Consider the following 13,713-nt stretch of genomic DNA (forward strand, 5'->3'; position numbering starts at 1 on the left):
TTGTTTTGTTTTTTTGGTTTTTTTTATGTAGCAGGTAAAACCAAACGTTTTTCAAATACAGACTTTCACAAACGCCCTTACAACAAGTACAGAAGTTTTATAGCGACCCTATTTGGGAGCATCCTACTTCTGCTCCTCCCTCCCTTTCGGGGGAGGAGTTAATGGCACGGAATACTATTTATTGGCAGGCGCTGAAACAAACAACTTATCGTCGTGCGTCTCATGCCAACGTTTACTCACTAGTCCCACAGTTGGATTGTTATCACCATGGATGAAACCGTGGAGGTGAGTGTTTTTCTGTTGTTGCCCCAACTTGTGTGTGGGATGGTTTTTCTTGTTGTTTGTGTGACTTTTTTCTTTCTTTCGTTTTTATTTTTTTATTTTTTTTTTGCGTGAATAAAGTTTATTGTTTCCACGTGTTTGCAGTCGAGTACTTCACTGGTCTTAAACTTAGTGTCTCCTTCCATACAAAGTAATTCGAAGATAGAAAGTAATTCGAAGAAGAGGACTTTCTCATTGTCAGTTCCAACTTAAGACAAAAGTTATCATAAAATATTATAATGTATTTATAGGAGATGTATAATAAATTTTTAGGTAATTCAATTATCCTCTTAGATCTGTTCTGTTTTCTAACTTTTGAATCTTTTTTCTCTTTTCCAGTTCAAATATGACATTGATTTTACCAGCAACACTTCTGACAACATATCAGAAGGGTCTGGATTTGATTTTGGAGACCTGAATTTACCGGAGATCTGTGGCCAGACATTCAGCAATGACTTCAACAAAATCTTCCTACCCACAGTGTACGGAATAATATCCATTCTTGGGATAGTTGGTAATGGATTAGTTGTACTAGTCATGGGTTACCAGAAAAAGGTCAAAACAATGACGGACAAGTACCGGCTCCATCTGTCTGTTGCTGACCTCCTGTTTGTCCTCACTCTGCCCTTCTGGGCTGTGGATGCAGCCAAAAACTGGTACTTTGGAGGTTTCCTCTGCGTGTCTGTGCACATGATCTACACCATCAACCTGTACAGTAGCGTGCTGATTCTGGCCTTCATCAGTCTGGACAGATACTTGGCAGTTGTACGGGCTACCAACAGCCAAGCCACGAGGAAGCTTCTTGCAAACAGAGTGATCTACGTGGGTGTGTGGCTGCCGGCAACCATTCTGACCATACCTGACATGGTGTTTGCAAGAGTGCAGAGCATGAGCTCTTCAAATATCTACTTCAAAGAAGAAAGCGAGGACACGGCAGACTCCAGGACTATCTGCCAGCGCATGTATCCAGTGGAAAGTAACGTCATATGGACAGTTGTTTTCCGTTTCCAGCACATCCTGGTGGGCTTCGTTCTGCCCGGCTTGGTTATCCTCATCTGCTACTGCATTATCATAACAAAGCTGGCACAAGGCGCAAAGGGCCAGACACTGAAGAAAAAGGCGCTGAAGACCACAATCATTCTAATCTTTTGTTTTTTTTGTTGCTGGCTCCCCTACTGTGTTGGCATCTTTTTGGACAACCTCGTGATGCTGAATGTGCTCTCCCCCTCATGTGAACTGCAGCAAGCGCTGGACAAGTGGATTTCTGTCACTGAGGCGCTAGCCTATTTTCACTGCTGCCTAAACCCCATCCTCTATGCTTTCTTGGGAGTTAAGTTTAAGAAATCAGCTAAGAGTGCACTGACAGCGAGCAGCAGATCAAGTCAGAAAGTGACTCTCATGACAAAAAAGCGAGGGCCAATTTCATCTGTGTCAACCGAGTCGGAGTCTTCAAGTGTTTTGTCAAGTTAACTGTCAGCCTCGGAGTCTGTGACTTGATACTCTCAGGAGTGAAAAAGCTAAGCTGTAATTTCAAAGAACTACAATCTGTACAAATGTAAATGAAAGAGTTTTTATACGTGAAGATTTTTTTTGTGTGTGTGTGCCTTTGTACTTCAATCGTGGTTCAATCTTTTGTGGTTCTTATTTTCTGTATTTTATTTTCTGCTCCTCAAAGCAGATCGTGTCCTCAGGCAGTGCCTCATTTCCATTCATTCAGTTTTACAATCAATACCCATTGTCCTAGTTTTTATCCCATAGTCTTTGATGCTGTATCAAAGCTCAGACACACAATGTCCTTTCTGGGGGGTTTTAGGACTGGTAGCTGCTTCTGGAAACATGTACATAGTTTGTAGCATATGTGTGTTTGCACCTAAGCTGTGCAATTATCTGAAAGCTATAATTTATTGCTGTCATACACACTGGAGTTTTGTAAAAGTCCTTCAAAATGATTTTTTTGTGCTGTTTTTTATGTGTTTGTATTGAAAATAAAAGAAACTCAAACATATTTTGTGGTGCGCCTTTTCACTGGCTTCTACTCCCGTGTGTGCATGTGTATTATCAAGGGGGTTGGGGGAGTGTCACACAAATGTCACCACCTGAACTGGCTGAAAAGCAGGAGGAATGAACAGACAGGCCCTGTAATTGCAAGAACATCTGTGCACTTTTACATCTTAAGCAGCTGTGACACAAAAGCTAAAGTCTTCAGTTTTAATTAGTAACCATATGGGTCTTAATAAAGATTAAGGTCCCCTTTGACTTTTATCATCCTCAGTCACTCAGAAGTTCTGTGACTCAACTTGGTCATTCTTTGACTCACAGAATGGAAATAATGATTCAGAACTGAAGTCTGAAGATGCAAAATAAGAAGGATTAAATCTGATATTATATCGTGATAACATAAAACATTGCTTTGAACAGACGCACCAGTCTTTCTGTTCTGATTCTTTTATCTTCTTTCATCATACTAAACATTTAATCTGCAAGGAACAAAGACAGAGAGATGCTTGGGCTAAGAAGGACAACAATGGCCTTCAAGTTGAATAAAGCCATCAAATGGCTGCAGTACAATGCTGCCCTGGCATTTATTCAGTGGATTTCCATGTCTACATGTAGAAGAGGTGAGAAGTCCTTGCATCAAGCTGCTGTGCCATGCAGTGCAGTCATTCATTCATTCAAAGCTTCAACTGAGAAACATTTCCATGTCTTTACATATAGAAAAGGTGAGAAGTGCTTCCATCCACCCACAAAGTTAGTGGGTATTTTCCTCTCACAGTAAAGCAGAATTAAACATGAGACACTTTTTTGATTTGGAAATGGACCCAAATGATCCAGAATTAGCATAAGAGTTTGCTTTCATCACAAAGTGCAGGAAAATACCCTTTGCTGTACTCACATAACTCACATAGCTGTTCTTGATCCACATTCCTTTTTGCTGGACGGTGATCATCACAACTGTGCAAGATTATACTCAGATTGCACATATCAGGGTTACGCACTACCCGAGTGAATTGATATCAGGTATTGCAGAAGTCTGCAGAAGGATCTGAGGTTTATGTGACAGTCGAGAACATGGCTCACAAACACGCTAAGAGATTAATAATCTTTTAAAACAATGCAGAAGGAATTGAACACAGAAATGTATCATCTGTTAATGGACTTGACTGATTATGTTTTATTTTTTTTCAGAGCATCGGTATCATAAAATGGATACGCAGATGCTGTTTTCCTCCAGACTGACTAAAGTGCCCATTTAAGTGCATAAATTTTAAGTGGTCAGCCCCCCGAGGGAATCTATCCTTGGCTACAAGAAGGTGCCCTTTCATCCATTATTAAAGCCATTATTCTCTCTGTTTGGTCAAAATATACTGTTGAACAACTCAAGTCTAAACTGCTGCCCCTTCTGCACTGTCAGTGTTGTGTGTGTTTTTAAAAAAAAAAACTTTTATAAAAACAGAGTCATCTCTTGCAAAACATCAATATCCTCGCTTGCAAAAATGCAAACTTTCTGACATGTGATATAGCAGGCAAAACAAACCCATGCAGCGAAGCGTTTCTTGTTTGGCTTTCTGGGTTAAAGGCCAAAGCTGTTGAAGTATGGAGGAAATTGTTTCAATTGGTCATTCATTATCTCTATGGATTCTGGTGCAAAGTTTCAGACTGGGACTTCAGGCTATTGTTCAGTGTGCGCAGGGGCTCATTTAACTGTTCCTGTCGAGAGATGTATATTAAAATTATGAGTGACATGTCCGGTAAGCGCAGAGATCATTTTAAAGGACTAATGTGAGCTAAGCAGGAAAGAAACACAAATGCCACAGGGCGGTTACATGCTCCACTAAAGGTTATGTTGTTTTGGTTGAAAAGTGAGCAGCAGGAAGGCTGCTTCCTCTATCAGGAGCTCCTGTGGGTAGCAGCCTGAGAAAAGCTTTGATGACACCCCCACTGTATTCAAACCACCATCACTCGCTGTGCACGGTCATTCCTCCAAAGGTCACTGGATACCTGGATGCACTTAGTGCACTCAACCAAAGGCGTGAAAGTAATTTCATGGAGTGTCACTTTTAGTGTTCATGTGGATGTGTAAAACAGCCCACACATGTGGTCACTTTTGTTGTTTTCCTTGTGTGCATGTTGTCACTGGTGGGCTGAGTTCATTAGTTCAGATGTTATTTTCTTAAATGTAATTATTTTGTAACCCATCAGTGAAATAAGAGTGATGAGCATACAATACATTTTTTTTCTGGAAATGAAGTGCCATCAGTTCAAGTCACTTAAGACCACAGCCTGCAAATAGTCAGTTTTTTGGCACCAAAATCGTAGTATAAAGAAAAAAAGACCTCACAAGTTGCAATATGAGTTTAAATTTCTTTCTTCTGTCTGATATTTGTGTTTTGTTTTTCTGTTATTAATAATAGTAACTCTTTTTTTTAACCATTAATGTGTTCTGTTTAATCTGCAGAGTCCCACTTTAATTCATGATAACAAAGAAAAGTATATGCACTGTAACTGCTTACTGGAAAACTCTTTGAACTTGGTATTTTAAATCAGTTGCCAATATTAAGTTTTATATTGGGGAAAAGACATTTTCTTTAATTTCTATTGAATAATATTATAACAGACTTTGGGCTCAGACACAATTGACATGGTGTCGTTTTGGATCTAGGACTTACATCTGTTATCTCGACCTGTTTTTAGAGAATACTCTTTTATCGTCTCAGTCTGAACATTGATTAAAAAAAACAGGAGAAAAACAAAGGGCTTGAATGTGCTTCCTTGATTGTTTTGCACCTTTTCAACAGATTACTCTTGATTTATATAAATTTCCTTCATTTGTTTGCATTAGGGCTGTTTTGTCTGCTCTGTCAACCTGCCGGATAAACCTCAGTCAGTCGGAACTGCGTAGTGTAATTTAGTTTCTAGCCGGAATCTCGAACATCCGGTATTCTGTGCGCCGTCAAAACAGGTCCCTTGTTCCTGTGCCCGTGCATGCTGCGAACAGCTGATGTCGTGCTCCTCACTGTCACACAGTCGTGAAACGTTTTCTCCCAAGTTTTTACAAGCGAATAAGTCGACATGACGAAAGAAGAAGTGCAGGGGTAAGAATATGAAGAAGGTGTTAAGCTGTGCCTCAGATCTCGGAGCGCAGAAAGATCTTACTGCAGCATGCTAACTCGGAGAGCAGGCGGCTAGCATTGCCTTAATATCACAGATGATTGCATCAGACACTTTAAAGTTCTGCTGCTGCAAAATTAAAAGCTTAAAAGTGTAAGAAGTGTGAGGCAAAAAACAAAACGAAGCCATGACTAGCTTAACCTGCTCACGTTACTGTAAAAGTTGACTTCATACTGGCTTCACTGGATTTTCTGGTGAAAAGTTTTAAGAAGATAACACGATTTCTTAGAAGTGGTACAGGTGTTCTGATGGTTTCATAAGTGGGTTAAAATTGTTTTAAGCCATTATACTTGTGTCTTTACAGTTGAGTCAAACCTGGAATCTGAATTAAATAATGTCACATTTAAGCAAATCTTTCACATATTAGCTACACTATGTATACTCTCAATGCATAATGTACAGCTGTGATCAGAAGTTTGCATAGTCTCATTACAGGCATGAATGTTATGGTAATTTTTAATTGGAATGATTTCTTTGAACTGTTTTTTTAATTCCAGGGTGGAATGATTGTACAGTATAAATCTTTAATGAACTAACAAAGAAAAAGAGACGAAGGGAAAAAAAAATATCTGTGCTTTTCTCTAGTCTAATGTCTAAGTCAAAAGTATACATACAGTTTTAAATGTATACATACACTCACTAATTTTAATAGTGCTAAAGGTTCTGGGTCTTTTTTTCTTGAAAGCCCTACTGTAAAGTCCTCATTAGTGATCACGATTAGCTCTAACAATTTTACACAAATAGTGCTCAGATGTGTCACCACTTTGCCAAAGTTTGGAAGATGTTCATAAGCAAAACGGGAACCACCAGGTTTCAAGCCTGTCATGAACTGGAAACTGCTGTATCAACATCGTCACTGTTTACTGTAGAGTTTTATATTTATATGGTGATGGCGTGCTGAACCCTGCTTCCAGGCCCAAACCACTCTGCGTTTATTAAGACTGCTGTGTTTTTAATGCATTTTAATGCTTTGTATCTTGTTCTGTTTATTCTCAACAAGCCCCAAGAGAGGCCGACAGTGATCACTGATCAGCGGATCAAGTGATCACTCTCTTGGATTTTATTACCACTATTCATTTTAAAGCTCAGTTTTTAAAACCTTAGGATGTGACTACAGCCCAGCTGATGCAGCAGTATATTAATGACTAACCTCGTATTGCAGTTGTTCTCCTGACTGAAGTTCGGTCAGGAGAACAACAAACGTCACTGCTGTTTATTTTCCTGTCTTCATTTATGTTGGAAATGATAGCAGAGCTGTACGTCTTCATTTGTTTCAGTAATCCCTCAGTCTGAACATGGAATATTATATTTAGCTGGAAACTAGCAAGCTAACTTCCTGCTAACTTCTAACTCCGTTAAATTTCATAAAATCTGTTTTCATGGATGCCTGGATGTTAAACTTAATTGTTACACCTGGTCCAGCAGCCACACTGATCGTTTTATTACAGATGAAAGAATTTAGACAGTTTTTCAACTGTCTAAATTGTGATGCCGCCGTGATCGTTTGACTTACAGACCTGCAGCAGAGTTTGGGCCCAAACATGGCTAACGATATCAGACTTAAAGACCAGATTGCCATGGACTATGAGGCTGCTCACCAAGAAAGAAACCCATGCTCCGAAGTCAATGCTTCCAACTTTGACTGTAATTTGCAGTTGCCCACATGGACAAGCCAAATGCCTTTTAGAGAAAAGCTTTAAGCTCAAATGAGGCAAAGATTGCTGTTAGGAGGAGTAAAAGTAAGGCTTTTAGACTTAAGACCACTGGGGCATCTGTCAAGCATGGTGGTGGTAGCATCATGTTCTGGGGCTTAGTTGCTGCCAGTGATACTGGTATAGTGCACAGAGTGAATTGAATAAGTAAGGAGGACTACCTTTAAATTCTTCACTGCACCTACAATCAATAGACAGTTGAAACTTTGATTTAATTGGGTGTTCAAACAAGATAAAACAGGCTAAAATGTCTGGTCGAGGTGCGACTTACTAAGGGACATTAAACCAAATACTAGTGTATACTTTTGACCACAACTGTAATTGTGCGAAGTCAGCTATTCCAATTATCCTTTCACTTTAAAATATCATAAACTGATTCTATTACTTGCAAAGTTGAAAATAACTTTTACTAGCATCTGTTCTCCTTTAAATGATAGCTGTGTTTATCTTAGGTTTTCGGAGGTCTGTATTCATTTTAAAGAAAATAATCTGGTGAGCAGAATGTTTGTCCTTTTCATACACGAATAATAACTTAAGAAGGCTAACAGCCCAGAGGATTTTAAAGAATAACTTTACTGGACAAAGGTAGTTTAAAAGTCACGTTTGCAGATGTCAGACTTGATGGTTTTTGTTCATGCTCATTCTAGAGTCTGCTTTACTCGTGCCATTTCCATTTATGCCCCACATCAAAACTTTAAAGTGGATGGTTAAGTCATTTAAAACTACAATAGAACATGAGTGAGTCACCATAAAAATAAAAAATCAGCACGTGTAAAGCAGAAACAAAAGTCTAAAGTAAATATCACGGTACTTACAATGTTTGTGTTGAGACTGCTAGCTTAGTTATTTGCAGACAAGCTGCTGTAAAGCAAGGCTCTTTAGATTAATATCTCACCAGCCACTTTGAATGAGTAGAGTCAACAGCTTGGTAACATGAAATAGAAGCTTAATAGCACATCAGTTGCCTTGTGTGTGTGCTGTCATTTTGCGTAGTTTTCTCTCATTTCATGTTATTTGATATCAGCCACTGACATCATAGCCCTAATCCTTAATCCCTACAGCTCCATGAGTCTCTTATTGCCATTAAATGACTTGTGAAAGTTTACAGGTGCAAACACAATACATGTTTGAAGTTTTATTGGCTATTCTGGTAAGAGTCAGTAGTTTATGACTCCTTGTGGGGGCTTTTTACGAATGAATGAGGGGAGTGGTGAAGAGGAGCAAGAAACACAGGGAAACTGGGAGAAGCAGGGAGAGCCAGTGAAGTCAATGACTTTTAGCAACTTTAGGCAACTACAGGGGAAGAAACTGCTGAAGACACCAAGTGAGAAGGTCCCTAGGTAGCCTAATGTATTTGTTGCTAGGCCATGTCAGTCAACGCTATCCCAACCACTTTTTGTTGCTAGCAGTTTTTTAGCCTGCAGTCTCTTGAAGTTGCTCAATATCGCTGATGTTCAGTAGTCTCTGGTTTGTGTGACGTAGCTAGACACATCCCATGTAGACAGTAGAAATGGCATGATACCACTTTTTTATATCTGATACCGATATCATAAATTTGGATATCTGCCGATACCGATATGAATCCGTTATAGTCTATTTTATAATCAATAAAACTGTTTTTTAATATATATATATCTTGCTGCATTTTGTGTAAGTTCATACTCAAATTTAAAAAGACAAAACACTAAAGCTATTCTATTATACCTGTTTGCAAAAATGCAGTGCACCCAAAATATTTCAGTTTAGTAATACTGATCTTTTTATTTAAACTTTTAGCAGAAGTTTAAATCTAAGTATTTAAAGTAATATTTAAAAAGTAATTTAAAATGCAATTTGATGCAGATTTCAAAAACTCTTTGGTTCTGAAAAAAGAAGTGCAATATCAGCACAAAATAATGTTTATATTCAACAACTAAAAAACGACAGGTTGTAGAATGGACCCTTTTATACTTAAAGCTTAACATAAATAGACATCCAGAGTAGAAAGCAGTGCAAATAAATGCAAACACGGCTTCATGACACGCATCTTTTGTCAAGATGGATGTCAGTGCAAGCTGTTTCTATCACATTTAACCTGAGAGTAAATTTTGTGTAATTTCTGTGCAAAACTTAAAAGAAGTATTGGAAAAAAAGTGTCTTTTTTGAACCACAGAACTGCTTATGCTGCAACACTGCTTTTTTTGGGTTTTTTTCCAAAGTAAAACTTGAGTCTATCCATTGTACGGTCAGACTTAGCTATGACAACGCACAAACGTCCGAGCTCCATGTATCGGTTGTTAAGCTTAACTTAGGAATGCTTTACAAAGATTCAGAGATGAACTTGCACACTTGCTTTACTTCTCTGGGAAAGCTTGAAGTGCCGGTTTGGCAGCACATAGCGAAGCTCCAGATGCTTTCAGTGTGAAGTAACTCCAGACCACCGACAGGTCTCACACGCAACAGCCGCCCTATCACGTGATGCACACTGCTCCGACGTGCTAAGGTCGCTACCTGGGTTACGCCATGTCGCAAGTTTTGTGAGGTGCTCTTTTGATATTTAATAGATCGGGTTAAATTTTTATTTCTCCCCGATATCCACTCCAGTAATTTAGGTCAGGATCAATACTGATACTGTATATCAGATCAGTCCATCCCTAGTACACGGGGCTATTATTTGAGTATAAAGAGCTTTCTGCTACTCTGGTGACATCCTGTACTTTACACTACTGAGTCTCAGACAATGACTGGTACCACTTTGTTTCATATTTAACTATTATTACCTGCTTGTTTGTCTTTTATGATATGGTAATATTAGAAATGTTGTTACAATAACATGTTGTGTTAGGACTCGGTAACTGTTGGGCACACACCCATGTGATCTATACTATGCATGTGTTAACTGACAACTGCAAAAAAAAAGCTGACTGTGCAACATATGGCAGTATGTCTGTCATTAAATGATGTGTTTTTTAACAAATACAAAGGCTGAGAGTTTGTTGATTATAAATGCGTGTGGACATCTGCACCACCGGCTGATCTCACTCGCCTGAGGGGGGGAAAAAAAAGGCTGTTGATCCAGTTTAACGAATTCAGCCGGTTGGCAGAACACATAAATAATCCAACCTGAGTGCATTTTAATTGATCTGCTTCATGCCGTTTTCATCCAGGTTCCAAACACGCTTATAGCACAAGGTAGCAACAGACCAACCAATAGGCTGTCTCAAAAGTGTCTTTTAAAACAGGATAATGTGACAAAGAGTTTTAGGTGTAGGTGAGAAACATTTGAATTTCATGTGTGCTGAATTAGAATGAGCCTCACCGCATGAGTCATGGTGTATTTTTCGTCATTTCAATGGGAACATATATGGTCTTGTGCTAAATCATAAAAGATCTCAGTGGCGGTTGTTGGGACAGTGGTGTCAATATTAAATTTGGATCCTGGAGGGAAGTACAAGTTTGGTCTGAAGTCAAAATATGTTGTGATTTCTGTGTCTTGTTTAGGTTTTATTGCTATTCATAGTCGTCCTTTGATCCGTGTTATTTCCTGTGACTAAATAGGAGCGGGTCCTTTATAGCTTGCGTGCTTCCTTCAGGACTAGACACCTGGTCTCATTTGTACACCTGTCTTCTTACCACACGTTTACAACAGCTGACGGAAAAGTAAAAAGTCACAATATTTTATATGATCGTTTTATCTCTGCTTATCTTTTTTACCGTTATGTTCTTTTGTGACTTACATGTTCACCTACATATAGAGTGTCTGTTGACCTGTTGCTTGCATAAATCAAATTTTTCTACAGGCAAAAGTTTAATACTTATCAGCTCCTGCATTATGTTGTGCTGTGTAGTATGGCGGTTGTTGTGCAAATACAGACGTCTTTTACTTTCAGATAAGGCACGGTGTTATCACAGTGTTATCATAATTGAATGAGCTCCATTTTTCTCTGTTAGATTTTCAGGCTAGCATCTTCTTAAAGCTGCACTGTTTATCCAGTTAGTTCAGACTTTTCTCTGCTTTTCTCTGCTGTGCCTCTGTTCACACAGGCTCCAGCAGTTTTTGTTTAGAACAACAATGGGAATAAAAGTAGTGCATACTTAAAGGCTGGAGGTGGTGATGGTTCAGAATTAATTTTCCCAGGCGGTCAATAACTTCCTCGTGGGATGCACAAGAAATAGGAGGTGGAAGTCGAAGGAAATGTTTATGTTGTGCGTTTCTTCCTGTTTCAGGGCAACAGAGGAGGAGCAGCAGGCTCAGTCAAAGAAAGCCCTGAAGAAACAGCAGAAGGAAGCGGAGAAGGCTGCAAAGAAGGCTGAGAAACAGGCCAAAATGGTCAGATGTTTTGTTTTCTTCTGTTTTGTTGTTTTGCATCCGCCACCCTCGTACAGCTGGTAAGGGTGTGACGTGCTGTTGTGTGGGCATTTGGGGTTCAGCTGGGTTGGAGACTCCATTGTTTAAGTATTCCTGTCATTTTGGCTGTGTTTATGTCCACCCAAACAAAGTGCTATTTTCTTCTACACCAAGTGAAAAGTTCCTTCCTAGTTTGCCATTTTAACCATTTTGCCACTTATTGTAATACTGTGCTTTTGCCCACTATAAACTGAAGCTGTCAGGTGTGTTGTGTTGGGTCGCCAACCTTCTGTCCCCTTCACCATGCTTCATTAAAAAAATGGACAAATAAATCACACCTGATTTGAATTTGGCCAGTCTTCATCCAATTCCAGCAACCCTGTTATGTTTTTTCTTCATCCCTTGAGTCCTGTTCTGATCACTTGTACACATGTACACTCCATGTTTCATATTAACAATAATTTAGTCCATTATTTGCTAACATTTTATTCTATCTTAAATGTTACTAGTACTAGCTGTTGTTGTTATTACTACTATGGCAAGCCCACAGGAAGGTGGGCTTCTTCAGGCGCTGCCTAACCGTGTCCTTGGGCTAAGGCCCTGCCACCACAGACTCTTCTTTGAGCACCCTTCTCAGGCTTGGCTCTAGGGTGAGGCCTCAGTAACCTTGGTTCCCAGACAGGGTGAACTGGTGCCTTGCATTATTTTCTTTGGTTTTCTGAATCACTTTTGTCAGGCCCCCTCACCCTAAACTAGGGTACTGGGCATTACTGGGATATGCAAACCCCTCCACTACAATAATGTAGAGATTTATGGCCAGGAGGAGATCCTGGTGCAGACTGGATGAACTAGAGAAAGTGGTTGGAGAGAGGGAGGTCTAGACCAACGGTCCCCAACCCCCGGGCCTCGGACCGGTACCGGTCCGTGAGTTGTTTGGTACCGGGCCGCGAGAGTTGAGGCTCAGGTGTGAAATGTATGGTTTTCAGGGTTTTTATCGGTTTTCAGCGTTATTTTGTTATCGTTTTTATCGTTAACTCGGTTTTCCTCTGTCTTTTCACGTGCGTTATGAATAAATCTTCTTTTTTTCAGTACCGGCACTAGTTTTATTTTGTTGTATTTATCCGCGACACCTTATTGCCGGTCCGTGAAAATATTGTCGGGCATAAACCGGTCCGTGGCGCAAAAAAGGTTGGGGACCGCTGGTCTAGACAACATCTACACTGCTGACCCAACGACCCAGACATGAACAAGAGACAGAAAATTAGGGCTGGACGATAAAAAGATATTTATTGCAAAATAATGAGACATGGATCAATTATAAAGGTGATAACTGATTCTGTCTGTATTTTATGTATGAAGATAGTGCCGCATCATACCAATCATGTTGAAACAGAGTTGAAGCCACATCATGTTGGGCTGACGCACAGAGTGTAGGAGGAGCAGCTAGCAGCAGCACATGTGCTAATCTCTGGGCTGCTGCAGCCGTAGACACTAGTATCTCAGGAGTTTGAGCAAGATAAACGGTAACAACAACAACAGAACATGTTAATGTCAACTTGAGCAACAGCATTACAAAACACGACATTCCAGCAGACGCAGCCTGAGGCTCATAACACGAGGACATTGTATAACAGAAGGGTCCAAGAAATTTGGCTCCATGGAGACATTCCTACATGGAGCCGCATGCACTGCAAACTGTGTCGAAAGCATGTTTCTGCAAAAGGAAGCAGTTCCATCCTTGCAAAATTAAACTTATATCTTTGTTTAGGAGTAAAAAGGAGCGTTTAAGCTTGGCAGAAGTTATTATTTCATCTATATTGTGAAACATATATGGGTATCGATTGATATAACCTAAACTTTGAGATATCACCCAGCCGTACACTAAATGAATGATGGATAGATGGGGTACTAGATCTTTCAGCTGCAAAGACTTGAGTAATCATTAATCTCCCCATCATACCAAGTGAAATGAGCACATTTTCCACCGACGTGCAGACTGAGTAATATGTTTCTTGATGTCCAGTGACGCAGATGGATCAGTTGTTAGCGGGCTTCTGTAATGTCACAGTAACTAGTGAAGTCACATATTTATTCATATTACACAAACTTCGGCATTTTGCTGAACTTCTGCCCAAACTTAGGCTGATGATCTGATAATAGTGGTGTTTTTTTTGGGTATCTCAC

General features: G+C 39.7%; 3 protein-coding genes across 3 annotated transcripts in view; all 3 read left to right on the plus strand.

Annotated features, from left to right (window-relative positions):
• LOC106097784 (serine/threonine-protein kinase pim-1) overlaps positions 1–13,713 on the plus strand; it is a 459,832-nt gene that overhangs the window by 356,335 nt on the left and 89,784 nt on the right. The gene's annotated exons all lie outside the window — the stretch shown is intronic.
• Positions 129–2,326, plus strand: LOC100703262 (C-X-C chemokine receptor type 4). Its single transcript, XM_003445325.4, has 2 exons — positions 129–285; positions 661–2,326. The coding sequence occupies exons 1-2, from the start codon at positions 268–270 to the stop codon at positions 1,789–1,791; spliced, it is 1,149 nt and encodes a 382-aa protein (XP_003445373.1). The 5' UTR covers positions 129–267; the 3' UTR covers positions 1,792–2,326.
• dars1 (aspartyl-tRNA synthetase 1) overlaps positions 5,252–13,713 on the plus strand; it is a 32,413-nt gene continuing 23,951 nt past the window's right edge. Inside the window, exons 1-2 of the mRNA XM_003445400.5 lie at positions 5,252–5,414; positions 11,409–11,511. Coding sequence (XP_003445448.1) covers positions 5,392–5,414; positions 11,409–11,511 — 126 coding nt within the window. The 5' untranslated portion in view covers positions 5,252–5,391. The remainder of the gene's footprint in view (positions 5,415–11,408; positions 11,512–13,713) is intronic.

Source organism: Oreochromis niloticus, linkage group LG16 (genome assembly GCF_001858045.2).
Source record: "Oreochromis niloticus isolate F11D_XX linkage group LG16, O_niloticus_UMD_NMBU, whole genome shotgun sequence".
Classification (NCBI taxonomy): Eukaryota; Metazoa; Chordata; class Actinopteri; order Cichliformes; family Cichlidae; genus Oreochromis; species Oreochromis niloticus.